Genomic DNA, 16,689 nt, shown 5'->3' with positions numbered 1-16,689 from the left:
AAGCAAATAGAAGATGGTACAACATAATCTTACGTTGTATTTGTCTTACAGATTAATTATTCCACTTGAAACATTTCACACTAATATTTTAAATGTTCTACCAAGCTTCATACAGTAATTATTCCAAGAGCTCACTTGTTGGAGCACAGCAAATGTTTGTAGTTTGAAAAGTGTGCAACATTTACTGATTCGCAGGTCCAACGAACTTGAAAATTATGAGACAAAAAGCACTAATCCAACAAGCAGTGGAAGATAAACAAGTTGGTTCTTCAACACATGACAAGAAATGCAGCTGAAGCGCACACAGAAATCTTGTATCGATACATAAAACACATTTCCAATATACATGCCATTAAAAACTAAAATGAGAATGAGGGTGGAGCTATACTGGTATGGCACATCATTCATTTCCAAGAATCTTGTCATGAGTTGCTATCCATTAGACCTTTTTAGAAGATTCAGTCCTTCAAAAGATGGGAGGAATTGCTATGAAGTGTTTGGTTTACGGTCCATAGACAACTCAATGGCTCTACCTTGTTTCCCAGCACACAGCACGACAATCTATAAGAAAATCTTTGTTGAAAATCCAATAACAAAATAGTCTCTTAGTTCAACGATACAAATGAAACTTGGTTACCCTCCTTGATTATAATATTGATCTTATAGTCATCAATTACTCATTTAAGGAAAGACGGATCACAGAAGCATAATTTGGTCAAACACCCCTTGTGATCAAACATGTTAAATGGTTTTCTTAATAGGTATTTCATTTCTGATCTCCTGCTAGATAACATAATTTAAGTTGGCATTTACTAATCACACATCCAACAAACTTGAAATTTACAAAATGCAGTACTAATCCAACATACAAGCAGTAGAAGGACAATAAACAAGTTGCTTTCTTGAATCTGTACAACACAAGAAATGCAGCTGGAGCACACACACTAATCTTATAGTGATACAACACATTTCCAATATACAGGCTTTCAGAAACTACGATAAGCTAAGCAAGTGAAACGTTGAAACGAGGAAGCTAACGTGAGTCCCCGAGAGTGTGGAGTTATACCAGTAGGCAATTCATTTCCCAGGATTTTGTCACGAGTTGCTTTCCAGTACACTTTTTAGAAGATTTAGTCCTTCAACTGATATGCTTCTACATATTCGAGTAGGAGGAATTTCAATCCTAGGTGGAGGATCAGGAGAAAAACAAATTACAATGACTGTTAAGTTATCACATGTGTTGCGCTTGAGGGCTTCCCTTACCAGTTCTCTTGAACATCTTTCTGGGTCATTATGTAGCATGAGTTCTTTCCTGGCCATCGTAACAGCACATTGGCTGCTCATAACATCCCAAAGACCATCACAACCCATGATTAGGAACTCATCATCCTCGGTTAACAATGTTTCCTGCAACTCCGGCTCTGCACTCAAGGGGTAGGCAGAACCTTTTGGGCCTTTCATGTGCCAATCTCCCAAGGCACGTGCTATAGATAACTGTCCGTTTAAGTATCCGTCATATATGACTCCTCCAAGTTTTTCTATTCGATGCCTTTCAGATGCGCTATTTGGTTTGTGGTCCTTAGACAACTCAATGGCTTTACCTCGTTTCCCTAGCACAGCACGACAATCCCCTGCATTAGCAACGATCATGTTTCTGCAAAACAAATCATATCACACTACAAACTATACAGTACCAAATCCTGTTTGAAGAGAAATTTGAATTACATCAAAGAGTGCAAAAAACTCATAATGATCAGAAACATAAGGAATGTTGTCATCAGCAGTTAATGTGGATTGTGGAGAAGAAGAGAACAGACTACGCATTCAGAAAATATTTCATGAAAACAAATTCAGCTCATTCTACTCCTTCCGTTTCAATTTGTTTGTCGTACTTTCCTTTTTAATCCGTTTCAAAAGGAATGACCCTTTCATTTTGGTACATTCTACATTCTTTAGTTTAAGACCACAAGTTTCAAAAATCTTGTTTACTTTCTCAAATTCTGTGTCAAAGTCAAAACCACAAAGAAATTGAAACGGAGTAATAGTTCAAAATGTTGGCATGATCGCATCTGCAGTTTCAACATGAAATGGAAACCAGAGCAGTTATACGTATTAAGCTTCACAAGGAGAAATAGCCCAGAAGAACGGAACTAAATATGTGTATTTGCCTTCATGCTTCTAGTAAACATAAAAGACCAAACCAAACAAGATGGCAGCCAATCTTCTTATTTTTCCCTTCAGCAAGTATATTGCATTGTTCTAGGAAATAATTTAGACAAGAAATATGAAAACAAGAAACAGAAGATCTACTTACCTTCCAAACATTAGAGCTGTCAATGCTGTGGTGCCAGAGGATATGTCGATAGAACTATCGTCGGCAAAGGCATAGTCAGCTTTCAGAAAAGCATTCTTGAGTGCCTTCTCTAAACACATGGGAAAACAGGGGTCCTCCATTATGAACTTGAGAATATTATTCCTCACAAATAATGAGGCATCAGTACCCCCATGGCCATCAAAGACCTGTGAGGTATTAGTAACAGAGTTATTACTAAATCATACCGATAATGGGAGGTACAAGTAACGGTGCAAGGACCAATTGACACAGCTTAATCGAGAAACAAAAAGAAAACTAGGTGCATATCATTTACGGAACAATCCATGAGATACACAGCAAAGCAATCAATCAATCAGCTACACCTCAATCCTAACTCCTGAGTTATTTGGGATAAGCAAACATAAAAAAAGTAAATTTACAAATATTATAATTTTGCATGAAGCCTAAATAAATTACCACCTGTATGCACACTAAAATTTGAGTTGCCGTTATCTTTCTTAAATTGAACTACGGTCACTTTTAGAGTTCCATTATTGATTTTCTTTTTTTTCAGGAATCCTCAGCTTCAGTGGTACTTCAGCAAAGTGTCAAGAGCAGATAGGTCTTCATAGTTTGACTTTTCCCTAGGCATATGCATCCAAAAAGCCTACTGCATTTTGAACAGAATAAATCTTTTGGTAATTTAAGTATGTTAAGAGTATATTTCCAGACAAGCTTGAAGAGTTCGTTTGATACTTTTACGGACTAGGAAAATTTAAAATTAGTTTAGATGGAGGACATGTTGCACACTTGAAGAACATCATAGATCCCATGAAGCCTTCTAAGGAGCAATCCATACTGCATTTCCTTCTAAGTCACCATTCACTTGATAGTTGATACTGCTGAGCGCTCAAAAAGCCCAAACAAGCTCCTAATTCTTGTCTATCTTGTTTTGTACACTTTAGACCTCTATCTATCCTTCGCCATTCATTTTTCCATTTTACGAAGTTCGTTTCACACTTGTTATCTCACTAACTATAGAAAACAAAGGCCAACAGGCCCCCTTGAATTCTCCGTTGTCAGATTTTGATTGATTCAGTGAGGGGAATCTGCCCTAAGTAACTTAAGCCTTCTTTAAATGGCTGTATTGAATCAAACTTAAATTCTGAAATGAATTGCATCACAAGCTATTCAATGAGAGGAACACAACCAACACAAAAGAGTAACTCATTTAGGGTGAAACATAACTACACATAGCACATTATATGGGTATTCCTATCTACAACGTATGCAAAAATGCATAAACAAATGAAGTGCAAAAGCTACAAACCCCATAGAACGCTGCAGGGGAAGCGGAACCTGCAATTTCATTAACATGTATGACTAGATCATCTATACAGACATGTTCATCCTCCATGTACTGTTTGGGTCCTTTCTCAGCACAACTTCCAGAACGAAATATTGGTTCAAAGTTTGATTGTCCCTCTGAAGGGTGTTGGAAACCCTTCTCAGTTATTTCAAAATCCTAGTAGATGTAAGAAAAATAATATTAGCTGCATGATCTTAATAATGTACAAACAACAAAGTTTGAAAAATCAAAAGGATGGAAAAGGAAGCAAATTCAAGGGGAGTTGTTAATGTAGTTATTAGCAGATAAAGAGATTAACTGCTACAACTTTTATAGCTTCGATCTTGATAAAATACCCCCATCCAAAAAAAAAAAAACAAAAAAAAAAAACGGAAGGCATGGGGAACTTAAATGTTGCGTACTCAGGCAGATCAACTAATAAATTGCTTTAATCATGCAATCTAGATCTTAGGAGTCATTTGGTTCTCATACTAGTTACGTAAAGATTATAATGCATGGGCAAAATTGTAGGAATTGTTATGCAATGAATAATAACATGTAGAATGTTATGCAGCGATTTGTCTTTAGATATGCTTATCCACGTATGACTAATACATGTATTCTTATTCTACATTCTATCTGTCGTTTCCTCTATGCATATTAGTTTACTACCACCAATCAAAAGCTGCATTACTTGCGCAGAGATTGTTTTTTCTGCTAAAAACTAAACTGTTTTCTAAATACTAGTATCAAGCACAACAAGGAATCCAATTAAACTGTCTTTGACTTCCATAAATCTAACCACTAACTGAATTCTCACTAAAACTAAACTGTTTCATAAATAGTACTCCCTCCGTTTCAATATGTTTGTCTTACTTCCCTTTTTAGTCCATTTAAAAAGGAATGCCTCTTTCCTTTTTTGGCAACTCTTCAATTTCAACTTTCCACATAGCATGTTTAAGACCAAAGGATATTTTGGTACATTATACACATCTTTTAGTATAAGATTATACGATTCAAAAGTTTTTTACTTTCTTAAATTCCGTGCGAACTGCCAAGTCAAAACCAAACAAACAAAATGAAACGGAGGGAGTATTATCAAGCACAACAAGGGATACAAACACGCAACAAGATGCTGAGATAAGATCACTACCAAGCTTTAACACTTTCCACTTACCAAATCAGTGTCTGCTACAAGTGCAGTAGAGTTCACTGAATACCGTACAACAGAAGGATCTCGTAGTTGCTTATCACTCGTCGTCTTTAGTTCATTTGATCCCTCTAGTAATTCATCTGTAACAGCAGATGTATTCTCCTTACTGTAACTCCCTTCTACTATAGCAAATGGTGGTGAAAAATCTGTATAGGCAGCCATATGCATTCCCAGAGCATAAATTCAATAGCCTCAGAGATTCTTATCCACGGAAAGCTAAACCTCAAAAAATGCAAAAAGGATAATCAATCACTCGTAAAAGGGCAAAAAGAGAGAGAACAATTTGCAGTACAATAATTGTCAAGGTTAAACCTTTAGCAGTCCTACAAAAACAAAAAGCTTCAATCTTTGGTTCGATTACAAATTCAAGACCGTTCTAAATGGAAAATCTTAGTAGCTCAATTTGTTTTAACCGGTACCCACCTTGTAATCCCTTCCCCATTTCCCTTCCCTTACCCAAAAAGACCCTTTTTAACTCCACAACAATAATCCCACAAGTGGGGGTGTAAGGATAGTGTGTACACAGATCTTATCCTACAAGGTATATATGTTGTTTCCCATATACCCTCAACTACCTTTGTAAACTCCCCAAGCTCTAAAATTGCAACAATTCAAGAATCAAAATAAACAGAAATGAAACCCCTTTTTGTCATGGAATCACCACAAGCAGCAAAGATCAATAATTTCAGTAAATTTCACCAAACCCACAAAGCAAAATAACCATAGGAAGCAAACCAACTTAAGAAAAACAAACAAAAATAGAAACCCATAAGTCTAATTAGCACATAGATCTTTATGAACAAACTTCAGTTCATAATCAAAAGTTGAATCTAAATTACCAGAATGATCTGAAGTGGACACCCAAAAAGGAAATTTTGATGGAAGTCACAGATGATTAGCCTTTTTTGGGAAGTAAAGGGGTGAAACCAAGAATGGAAATTGCTAAAAATGGAGACCCTAAATCCAACTGAGAAAATAAAGGCACAACATTTGCGGTTGGTAACCGGCACTTCCTGGACAATGATTATTAAAAAACGGCTTTTCTTTCAGACCAAAGAACATGACATTTTACGTCATTCACTAGTGAATAGTAAATTCATGCAATATTAAAATTTCGAGATTCAAACTTTTAATTATAAATTTGAGCATTAAAGCTTTGAAGTATATACTTGATTGATGGTTGAAATTTCAACTATATCCAATAAATTAAAATGAAAATAAAATTATAATTGTGCGAAGTAAATTAGTATGAAATGAATAGTGAATGTGAAAAAAAGAAAAAGTGTAAATGCATAATCATGAATAATTGTGAAGTATATAGTTAAACTAATTGCATAAAATATACTACTTTTTTATTGTTAATACAAATAATTTTGATTGAAATAATTAAATGAGATAATATATTTTTAATGATTTGAAATTAGTGAGAAATTTGGAAATGAAATTAGTCTAAAGGAGTATTACTATATATTAATATTTATAAATTAATGATATTCTGGCCTTTATTCTGTTTTGTTGCAAAATATAAAAATAGAATGAAAAATTTCAAGTTATTAATGTTTAAAAGAAAATATATGGTTCTTGACATTAAATTATCGTAGACATTTATTTATTCTATTTTTTCTAAATATACTCTACATTTGTCAAGCTTGTGAACTTGCAATTAATCGTGTCTTTATCGAGTTGGTTGACATCATTCATCGTTGTCTAAACGAATACGCACTAATCCACCTCAAACCATGTGAAAAGTTTGCTTTTCATTTCTTTTGTATGCGACTTTTAGCTATATCAATGTTCAAAATCCCCAATCTTTATCGTCTAGATTAATTCCAAATAAAGGCGAACACCTTTATTGAGTGATTGTAATTGCTATAGTTTAAACCAATTATTTTTTTATTCATTTAATTAATATAATTTATTCATTATTAAATGCAAAGAAAAAAAGGAACACGAACAAAAAAACAAAACGAAAAAAGAAGTCAAACAAAACAAGTAAATAACAATTGCAAATGCTGATGTAGATATATGAAAAAGAAACAACCTAATTTTGACAATTGAATATGGTATGCATGTTTTGCAGTATATGTTTGATAATTATTCTAGAAATAAATAAATTAATTAAAGCTCTACTAGAAGCAACAACTTCTATTTTCTTTATTGATAGTGGAACAAGCTTTATAATAAGATGGTGGAAAATTAAAGATATTTATTTTTTGTTCATTTAACAGTTCGAAGAGTGATTCCTCTCTTATTTTCCTTTTTTTTTTTTTTTTAAGTTAAGAAGCCTATTAAGGGGAGAACTCTCTTCCCATGGCAGATCAAGAATTATAATTTTATAATTTTGAATCTTTTAGATTATATATAACTCTTTGCTTATTGAATTTTGAATAAATTATTTTTATATAATAAGTTTTAATATAAATATGAAATTAAAATTTTGCTGAACTTCAATTATAGCTCTCAATAAGTGTAGCAACCAAAAAGAAAAAAAATAAAATTCCATCCACACATTATTTTCAAGAAAAACGTGATCACAACTCCTTTCCAAATGCTAGAGCTCCTTCCTAATAAATACAATTTGCAATTATTGAATGGAGTACTTTTTTTAGGCAAGTTGTAGAATGTTTGATGTAACTCAAATAGTTGTAGCCCCGACAAATAAATTAATTTTGCGATAAATTTTTGAAATTTTATCTTTAAATAATTATTTAATTATAATTTTTTCCTTCAAATATCTGGTCAAATTCAAACACAACTTCAAATTCAAAAAATTATAATTTCAAAATTTATGAAAAAGAAAAATTAAAAAACTTCAAATTATTCCAAAGACACTTTATTCGTTGCTTTGGCCAAATCACAAACTCTATTATTCTTTCTCTGATTGGTGTACAACCCAAATGAGCGTGAAAAAAAAAATTCCTTTCTTTCTTTATTTTTTTCTGTTCTCATGTTAGAACAATACTCCATATTAGTCGTGGTGGATAGTTGGATTTGTCTAACCTCTTGGATTTGAGTTTTAAGCATAGATTTTGTTGTTAAAAGGGTGGCATGATGTGTAATGTTTGTATCGGAATTAATTGAACTCTTGTGAAATAATAAGAAATACTTAAAAACTTTTTCACGTGCTTGTAGGAGTCTTCCTTCTTTGTTGTCTCACCCTAATCCATCACTGTTTCAGCCTTCTCTATCAAATAAATTCTTTCTTGATTGCTTACCCAAGTTTCAATCTTTCCATTTTTACAAAACCAATATCTTTACTTTCTTATTTGCTTTTGAATAAAAGAATTATTTGGTGGAATTTCTCTATATACTTGCCAAAGTGAAGCCTAATTGGTCATCAACTAGCACTGGATTTGTCGAAGTTCTGAACTTTACTAGTTTTACTCAACCAAGATTGCAACTTTTTAAGGTTTTTCAGCTAAAGAATTAAAAGGGTCACTCCTAACTGCAAAAGGAAAGAGTAATTTAGCAGTTTGATCAACATTGCTAGTAGCAAGAAGAAGATACAAGTCAGGAAAAAAGGGATTTTGGCTGTGAGGTAAAAGGGTCTGTTCAAAATCTTGACTTTAATAGTCTAGTCATTCTTGATTCTTCTGTCTTTTACTCTGTCTGCTACTTTTTTTTCTTCAAGAGTGTATTTCTTTGTCTCAAGGTTTTCTTAATCTGCAGACCCAAATTTTTGCCTTTGCTTGTTACTATGAGTCTATGGCCTTGGCAAACCGTAAAGTTGCTGCCATGTGATCATGTGGTCCCGTGTGGCTTCCCTTTCTCTACTTGTGTTATGTCTACCTCCACAAGATAGGGAGATAGGGGAAAAGTCTCTGTACACTCTACCCTCAGTATACGTTACTTGTGGGATTTCACTGGGTATGTTGTTGTTGTTGTGTTATGGCTAAAAGAACGTGGCTCCTTCTCTGCTTTATTCTGCTTCTTTCTCACGCTTAATTCATTCGGGAAAGTTGGGTGTTCACAATAATGCTTCCTCTCTATTGAGTACTTATGTCGGGCTTTAATTTTAGCATAGAATCTGATTCCTTTTTTCAGTTTAAGCCAACCGTTTCTTTTCCCCCTTTTTTGTGTGTTATGTCACTTATGCACATGCATGAGCTCTTGCTTCATTTTGTGAGTGCTTTAGTCTTAGTATATAAAGTTGTTGTGGGGATTTTGTAGTTTGTACAATTCTCATGGCATTTACCCGATAATATGTTAAAGTATTGGAGTTAAAATATTTAGATGTCAATTTTTTAACCTTTTTTTTTCCGCGCGCCTCAACTAGCTTCATGGGATACCTTCCATGTCCCACTGCAACAAATACTAGATAATTCTATCCACCAAGGTTAGGACAGATGGGAAGAAACCATCTTGTGATTTAAGTTTTGATGTGATATGATCTTTCATGAACCTGAAATACTTTAGATGTCAATTTTCTAAAGGTTTGATGTGATATGCTCTTTTCCTATGACCCTAACTGTTTGAGAATTCTATCTTGTAGAAGGAAGTGGTAGGATGAATGCTAATTAAGCACACAAAGATCCTGTGGTATCATTCATCTAGGATGAATGTGGTTTGGATTATTGTCTCTTGTATAGTATGCTTTGGAGTGTATTCAGACGGGTTGAGTGGGAATGGCACTTCAAGGCCTGCTGTTGTGAATGTTGGAGCTATTTTTACATTTGACTCTACAATTGGAAGAGCTGCCAAGATTGCAATTCAGGAGGCTGTGAAAGATGTTAATTCCAACTCTAGCGTCCTCCAAGGAACCAAACTTGTTGTGCAGTTGCAAAATTCCAATTGCAGTGGATTTCTTGGCATGGTCGGAGGTACTTTATTCACTGTTCATTTCCTTTAATAACCGTTACACTGCCTTAGATGCTGGCAATTTTAGAATCAGGAAATAACAAGAGGAAAGATAGTTCCTCCTTTAAGGAAACCAGTGATGCTTGGAAGCCATTGCTAATGTCAACACTCATTGTAGTTCATCATTCTCAGTTGATATAGATAGCTGATGTTTTGTGCTATTAGAATATCTGGCATTCATTCAAAATTTGATTCACATTGCCTAGTAAAGTTTCCCAATTCTCTCATTTAAGGGTATATTTGAATCTCTAGACTAACACTTTTTTTATTTGCAGCCTTGACATTTATGGAGACTGATGTTGTTGCAGTAATAGGCCCACAATCTTCTGTAGTTGCCCATACCATATCCCATGTTGCCAATGAACTCCAAGTTCCTTTCTTATCATTTGCTGCTACTGATCCCACACTCTCCTCTCTTCAGTTTCCTTATTTTCTTAGGACAACTCAAAGTGATCAATACCAGATGGCTGCAATAGCTGAGATCATTGAATTTTATGCTTGGAAGGAGGTGATAGCGATTTTTATTGATGACGACTATGGGAGAAATGGTGTCTCTGCATTAGATGATGCACTTGCAACAAGGCGCTGTCGCATCTCATATAAAGCAGGGATTTCCCCTGGAGCTACTGTTACGCGAGGTGATGTTATGGATGTTATGGTAAAGGTTGCCCTGATGGAATCTAGAGTCATTGTTCTACATGCATATCGTACTTTAGGATTGATGGTACTTTCGGTGGCACATTATCTTGGAATGATGGGTGATGGTTATGTATGGATATCCACAGATTGGCTCACCACTGTGTTAGATTCCTCTCCTCCCCTGCCACAAGATACTATGGATACCATGCAAGGAGTTCTAGTTTTGCGACAACACACTCCAGACTCTGAAAATAAAAGAGCATTTTTATCCAGATGGAACAAGTTGACAGGTGGTTTGTTAGGGCTAAATTCCTATGCTCTTCATGCATATGACACGGTTTGGCTAGTTGCACATGCCATAGATTCATTCTTTAATCAAGGAGGGACCATTTCGTTTTCTAATGATACTAAGTTGCAATCAGTTGAAGGAAGTAATCTTCACCTTGAAGCAATGAGTATTTTTGATGGTGGGCCACTTCTGCTGAAGAACTTATTGGAGAGTGATTTTGTTGGTTTGACGGGGCCTTTCAAGTTTATTCCAGACAAATCTCTTATTCGTCCAGCATATGATATCATAAATGTAATTGGAACAGGTTTTCGACGTGTTGGTTACTGGTCTAACTATTCTGGTTTGTCTATTTTGCCTCCCGAGACCTTTTACTCGAGGCCACCTAATCGTTCAAGTACAAACCAAAAACTTTATAGTGTTGTGTGGCCTGGAAACAATGTTCAAAAACCTCGTGGATGGGTTTTTCCAAACAATGGTAAGCAACTGAAAATAGGGGTTCCCATCCGAGTTAGTTACCGGGAATTTGTGTCTCAAAGTCCAGGCACTAACAATTTTAAAGGTTTTTGCATTGATGTATTCACTGCTGCTGTAAACTTATTGCCATATGCTGTTCCACATAAATTTGTCCCCTATGGAAACGGGCATGAAAATCCCAGCTACACCGATATGGTGAGGCTAATCACAACCGGGGTAAGTTCATGCTGACAGCGAGGATGTATGTCCACAAATGCTAACATTAAACGATTTTAACTATATTTTAAATGAATTGTTTTTGTGTGCTCCCAGAAATTTGATGGTGTTGTTGGTGATGTTGCAATAGTTACGAATCGGACTAGAGTTGTCGATTTCACTCAGCCATATGCCGCATCTGGACTTGTTGTTGTGGCCCCATTCCAAAAGTTAAATTCCGGTGGCTGGGCCTTCCTAAGACCCTTTTCTGCTCAAATGTGGGGAGTTATCACTATTTTCTTTCTCTTTGTTGGGATGGTAGTGTGGATTTTGGAGCACCGAACCAATGATGAATTTCGTGGGCCTCCCAAACAGCAGTTGATAACCATTCTATGGTGAGATCAAAGGTTCTTTCTCTTTCCTTTTTCTGGTTAAGTCAACCTTGTGGTGGCGGAGGGTGTAGCATTGACCCTCCCTGTATATTAATAACCAAAGTGTGAATACATGAAGGAGGACATAATTCCTTACCTCCAGAAGTCCCATGCAGAAAGTGGAAATGCTACTTCAGAAAAATAAGTTTTTCATAATGTATTTATGTGCATACATGAAATGTTCTAAGTCAACAAAATGATGATTTCCCCATCTTACATCGTTTAGCTTTACAAAATAACAAAATCATTACAAAGTGACAACATTCTCATATTAAGTTACCAAATGGTGAGACCAAAGTCCGTTGACAAAAGAAGCATCATAATCCCAATACTTGCATGTTATTTACTGTGCATTGTGGTACCTGCTAATTAAAAGGTTGTGAGCAGGCCCAACCCATGAGGTGGTGTGGGATGTGTATTTGCCTAAAAACACACAAATGTTAGTGACATAGGTCCATACATGTGTGAATACATGCCGTACACTATTCTGTACGCGTGCTTGTGATGAACTTGACATAGATTCCTGCTACGGTGCTAGTTCTTTTTTACTTCTCCTCTTAACTAAACAAGAAAACATAGATTGTGGGATCATAAATATTAGTTCTTGATGATACGATTGTTATTATGTCAAAATTTGCATGTGTCATTGTATCTTTCTATTTGTACTTAAATAGTATATGAGTTCAGAAAACAGACATGATAGCTATGGTTCTTTGTTCTCCTTATCAGTTATGAATGCAGTTGTTGCTCATAGAATAGTTCTTTGTCTGAAAGTTCGTAGATTTCTGGAATTCATAGTTTATCAATAATGATGTATCTCCACTAAATTGTTTTTTTTAGAAAATGGGAACATATAAAGCCGAGGTTCTTTAAGTATTCTTATGGTTTACGGCTTTAATTTTCTGTGAGCACTGAGTGTGGTCCACTTCATTGTTCAATTGAACTTGATTTGAATAGATTTTTAACCATTACTCGAAGAAGTTCACACTGTTATAGAAGGATTGCTGCTTCCAATGAGAGCAACTTCGCTATCATAGAAGACGATTTGTCTGACGATTGTTTGTTCTTCTTACAGGTTCAGCCTTTCAACTCTCTTTTTTGCCCACAGTAAGTGAACTATAGTTCAGTATAATTGTTTCGCGGTGCATTCTATGTTTACTCTCTTACCTTTTGTGATATTTCCTCTGTAGGAGAGAATACTGTAAGTACGCTTGGTCGCATGGTGCTGATCATATGGCTCTTTGTCGTTTTGATAATAAATTCAAGTTACACAGCAAGTTTGACCTCCATCCTCACTGTGCAACAATTATATTCTCCTATTAAAGGTATCGAAAGCTTGAAAGAAACTGATGAACCAATCGGGTACCAAGTTGGTTCTTTTGCAGAAAGGTATTTGGAGGAAATTGGTATACCAAAATCCAGACTTGTTCCCCTTGGATCACCGGAAGAATATGCTACAGCACTTCAACGTGGTCCTGCAAAAGGGGGTGTAGCTGCAGTGGTGGATGAAAGACCATATGTTGAACTTTTCCTGTCAAACCAGTGCAAATTCAGGATTGTAGGTCAAGAGTTCACCAAAAGTGGGTGGGGTTTTGTAAGTTTTTCTATTCCTACGGTTTTTTCTTTTTTCCTCATTCCGTGTGCCTCCTGCCTTTTCTTTTTCCTTAATCCTAATTCTGTTAGTACACCTTGGTTTATATTGTATGAAAGAGGATCTGTAGCTTCCTAGAGTTTTCTGGACCAGAAGAAAATTGGGAAGAATATCTTATATATATTAAGAGTTGCACTTCATTTTTAGATAAAGGCAACATTTGTATATCAATCATCAGCTCAAAGCTGGTATCCAAAAATTTACATCATATCCTCCCTCCACACTTGTGTGTCTGGCATAAACAAAAAGATAAAGAAAAGAAAAGAAGAAAAAAGAAAACTATCGCTAGATCCTCCTTCATCTTTATAAGGACCCTAGAATGTCTACAGTAGCTACAATAGCCACAGGGTCATCTATATACTCTGAAATACACCAATAGCAAAAAGTGATAATGCAGTTCATTTTAATCTTGTGCAGAGGGCTGCTCTTGTTGATAATTACTAGAATTCCTTTCTTTCCATATGGTCCACCAAATAACAGCTGGGACAATTTTCCATCTACTCTTGTCTGTGCTGCCACTGCCCTCCATATTCCAGCTTTCTAGAGCGTGTCTTGTTCTCTCTGGAACAGTCCAACTTATACCTCTGAAGCTAGTAAACAAATTCCACAGCTGGCCAACCACTTTACAATGTAAGAACAAATGGTTAATTGTCTCTGCAACCTGCTCACAAAAACAACATCTTGGGCACATTTGTATTCCCCTCTTCATAAGATTCTCTTGTGTAAGTATAGCCTCTTTCACCACCAACAAAGTAAAAACTACCACTTTATATGGTATTTTAACCTTCCATATAAGCTTCCAAGGCAGAAAGTTAACTTGGGATCCCATCTGATTCATATTTCTATATGCAGAACTAACAATGAATAATCCTTTGTTATGACATTTCCATTTAAGAGTGTCTTCGCCTTCCTTGAATCCCAAGAATTGATCAAGTGTTCCATAAAATTCAGCCAATCTCTCCACCTCCCAGGGAGAAATGAAAACTTCTTGAAAGAAGCTTCGACCAATGTATCTTCCACATCTCCAATCCATACCTCTTGAAAAGGGTATGAATGAGAACTCGTTTTGCTTGTTGGCTGGCTTATGATGGTTTCCTGTCCCAATTCAACATATTCCTTTTTTTGCTCCTGCTTGGTAGCAGGCTTGCATCAGTCTTCTGTAGGTAAGGTTCCATCCATGTTCAGAACAAACTTCATAAAGAATCGAGTCTTGTTGTTGATTTAGGTGATGAATATCTGGGAACAAGCGTTTGAGGCTTCCATTCCCTAACCAGTTATCTTCCCAAAACCTGATCTTCCTCCCATTGTTCACATTACATTCAGTCTTTGCATAGAAGCCATGTCATAAGTTTCTAATTGATCTCCACAAACTGGTTCCATATGTGGATGTCACTTTCTTAGTCTTCCAGGGTCCTTCCTTCCCATATTTGGCCTGGATTACCCTACCCCACAAAGATTGTTCTTCTAAAGGAAATCTCCACAACCACTTCATGAGAAGACTTTTGTTTTGCTTCCTATGATTTTTGATTGTCAGTCCTCCCTGCTTCTTGGAGAGTAGCAGTGTCTTCCATTTGACTAGGTGGAAACTTTTATATTCCTTCTCACCGTGCCACAAAAAATTCCTTCTCAGAGCATCAATTCTTTCTTCCACCTTTGCAGGAAGGGGAAAAGCTGACATTAAGTAAGTTGGTCATGCATCCAAGACTGAGTTGATCAAACACATGTAAAAAAAAAGTTGTTGAATCTCATAGAAGGTCCTGTAGGATTCATAATACACTCGAGTATGCCTAGTTTATTCTGTGTGTGATATATGTAAATCAATATTATCTAGTCTTTGAGGTGAACGTGATATTGGTGTCCATTTCAACTTTCAGATTCAGTCACCCCTTTAAAAGGTTCTATTCTATTGACTAAAAACTTAATGTCCTGGACATATTGGTAGGCTTTTGTAGCATATCACTAAGCACACTTCTATTTAAAACCATTTTTTGAGTATTTGTGTAAAAATCGTTGACGTCGGGTTTTTGCATTTCAATTAAGCTTATAGATTCTTTATTTATCTATTGGAGACACGGAATCCAGAAATCATGTTTTGCTCTGTCATGTTGTGCTTGTTATTCTGATTCAGGCATTTCCTCGGGACTCTCCCTTGGCTGTCGACTTGTCAACTGCAATTTTAACGCTATCAGAGAATGGAGATCTCCAGAGGATACATGACAAGTGGTTAGCAAGAAGTGCGTGCAGTTTAGACAATGCTGAGCTTGAATCAGATCGCCTTCACTTGAGAAGCTTTTCAGGCCTCTTTCTTATATGTGGGATTGCATGCTTTATTGCTCTCCTAATATATTTCATCCAGATTCTGCGTAAATTTTGCCGGACTTCCAATGCTGCAGTTGATTCGGATGGTCAGAATACTACTTCACGTTCCAAACGTCTTCAAACTTTGTTGTCAATTATTGATGAGAAATCAGATAAATCAAATAGAGGCAGCAAGCGAAGGAAAATCGACAGATCAGTTTCTGCTGACAACATAGAAAATGACTTGGGAAGGGATTCCAGGTGGAGAGAATCACAGGTTCCTTCTCAAAATGAAATTCATTAGTTCAATTATGCCAGCTTACATTTCTTACAGGGTTCTTACCAAGTTTCAATTTTGACAACATAGAATTGTTTGACACATCATATATAAGATTCAGCTGTCAACTGTATATTAGAACAATCTTTACATAATCAATATCATTTCTGGCTTCTGGGAAGAGTGATGGAACAAAAGTATGCTTCAGATACTTTTTCTATGGATTCATGTGGATGGTGGTGATTTTGTCGTCGTGTTTTAATTGTAGTTTCTGCATTTTAAGTTTGATGGGTTAAGGTAAAGTTTATTGCTGAATTGCAGCCTTTAGGTAGATTTAGCCATTGATCAAAGGCTGTCTATTGCACCTCAATTTTTTTTTGGAAAGTATGGATGCTCTTTGGGAGCTTACAGTGAACTGTGAATTGAAGCAAGATGAGTGCTATTAGCAGTTGTAGCTGATGCTTATTTTGCCTGAAGCCTCGTCTCTGTTGAAGATACAATCAATTAAATAAAAGTGTGCACTTTTTAATATTCAAGCTTAGATGAGATAACCAAGCCAATGATGCTTAACTAGTCTTTTTGGATGATCAGGCACACTGGGATTGAGACATGACCTGGACACACAATTCAGCACGACATAAGAGCAGGAGTAGATGTATCATGCTGACATGAGTTCATCTGAATCTGTTCTTTCAACACATAG

General features: G+C 35.9%; 2 protein-coding genes across 5 annotated transcripts; one reads left to right on the top strand and one right to left on the bottom strand.

Annotated features, from left to right (window-relative positions):
- Positions 1-403: 403 nt before the first annotated feature.
- Positions 404-5,903, bottom strand: LOC125827756 (probable protein phosphatase 2C 27). 2 transcript variants are annotated; one of them, XM_049507082.1, is made up of 6 exons: positions 5,715-5,903; positions 4,840-5,091; positions 3,645-3,839; positions 2,315-2,520; positions 1,119-1,654; positions 404-445 (listed from the first exon to the last, which is right to left on the bottom strand). In XM_049507082.1, exons 2-6 carry the CDS (start codon positions 5,041-5,043, stop codon positions 423-425), a joined length of 1,164 nt encoding a protein of 387 aa, XP_049363039.1. In that variant the 5' UTR covers positions 5,044-5,091; positions 5,715-5,903; the 3' UTR covers positions 404-422. The 2 variants fall into 2 exon arrangements, with proteins under 2 accessions (XP_049363039.1, XP_049363038.1); XM_049507081.1 differs by lacking the exon at positions 404-445 and having other exon boundaries at positions 831-1,654.
- Positions 5,904-8,326: 2,423 nt separating this feature from the next.
- Positions 8,327-16,132, top strand: LOC125827579 (glutamate receptor 3.3). Of its 3 annotated transcripts, none has more exons than XM_049506879.1 (7): positions 8,327-8,413; positions 9,368-9,695; positions 10,008-11,350; positions 11,447-11,724; positions 12,836-12,867; positions 12,951-13,354; positions 15,540-16,132. In XM_049506879.1, the coding sequence occupies exons 2-7, from the start codon at positions 9,386-9,388 to the stop codon at positions 16,011-16,013; spliced, it is 2,841 nt and encodes a 946-aa protein (XP_049362836.1). In that variant the 5' UTR covers positions 8,327-8,413; positions 9,368-9,385; the 3' UTR covers positions 16,014-16,132. The 3 variants fall into 3 exon arrangements, with proteins under 3 accessions (XP_049362836.1, XP_049362833.1, XP_049362834.1); XM_049506876.1 differs by having other exon boundaries at positions 8,355-8,413; positions 9,309-9,695; XM_049506877.1 differs by having other exon boundaries at positions 8,404-8,421; positions 9,309-9,695.
- The last annotated feature ends 557 nt before the right edge of the window (positions 16,133-16,689 follow it).

The sequence above is a fragment of the Solanum verrucosum genome, unplaced genomic scaffold (assembly GCF_900185275.1).
Source record: "Solanum verrucosum unplaced genomic scaffold, falcon-dt-bn FXZP01000064.1, whole genome shotgun sequence".
Taxonomy (NCBI): domain Eukaryota; kingdom Viridiplantae; phylum Streptophyta; class Magnoliopsida; order Solanales; family Solanaceae; genus Solanum; species Solanum verrucosum.
Note: the sequence above shows the minus strand (reverse complement) of the source record. Positions and strands in the feature narration are given on the sequence as shown.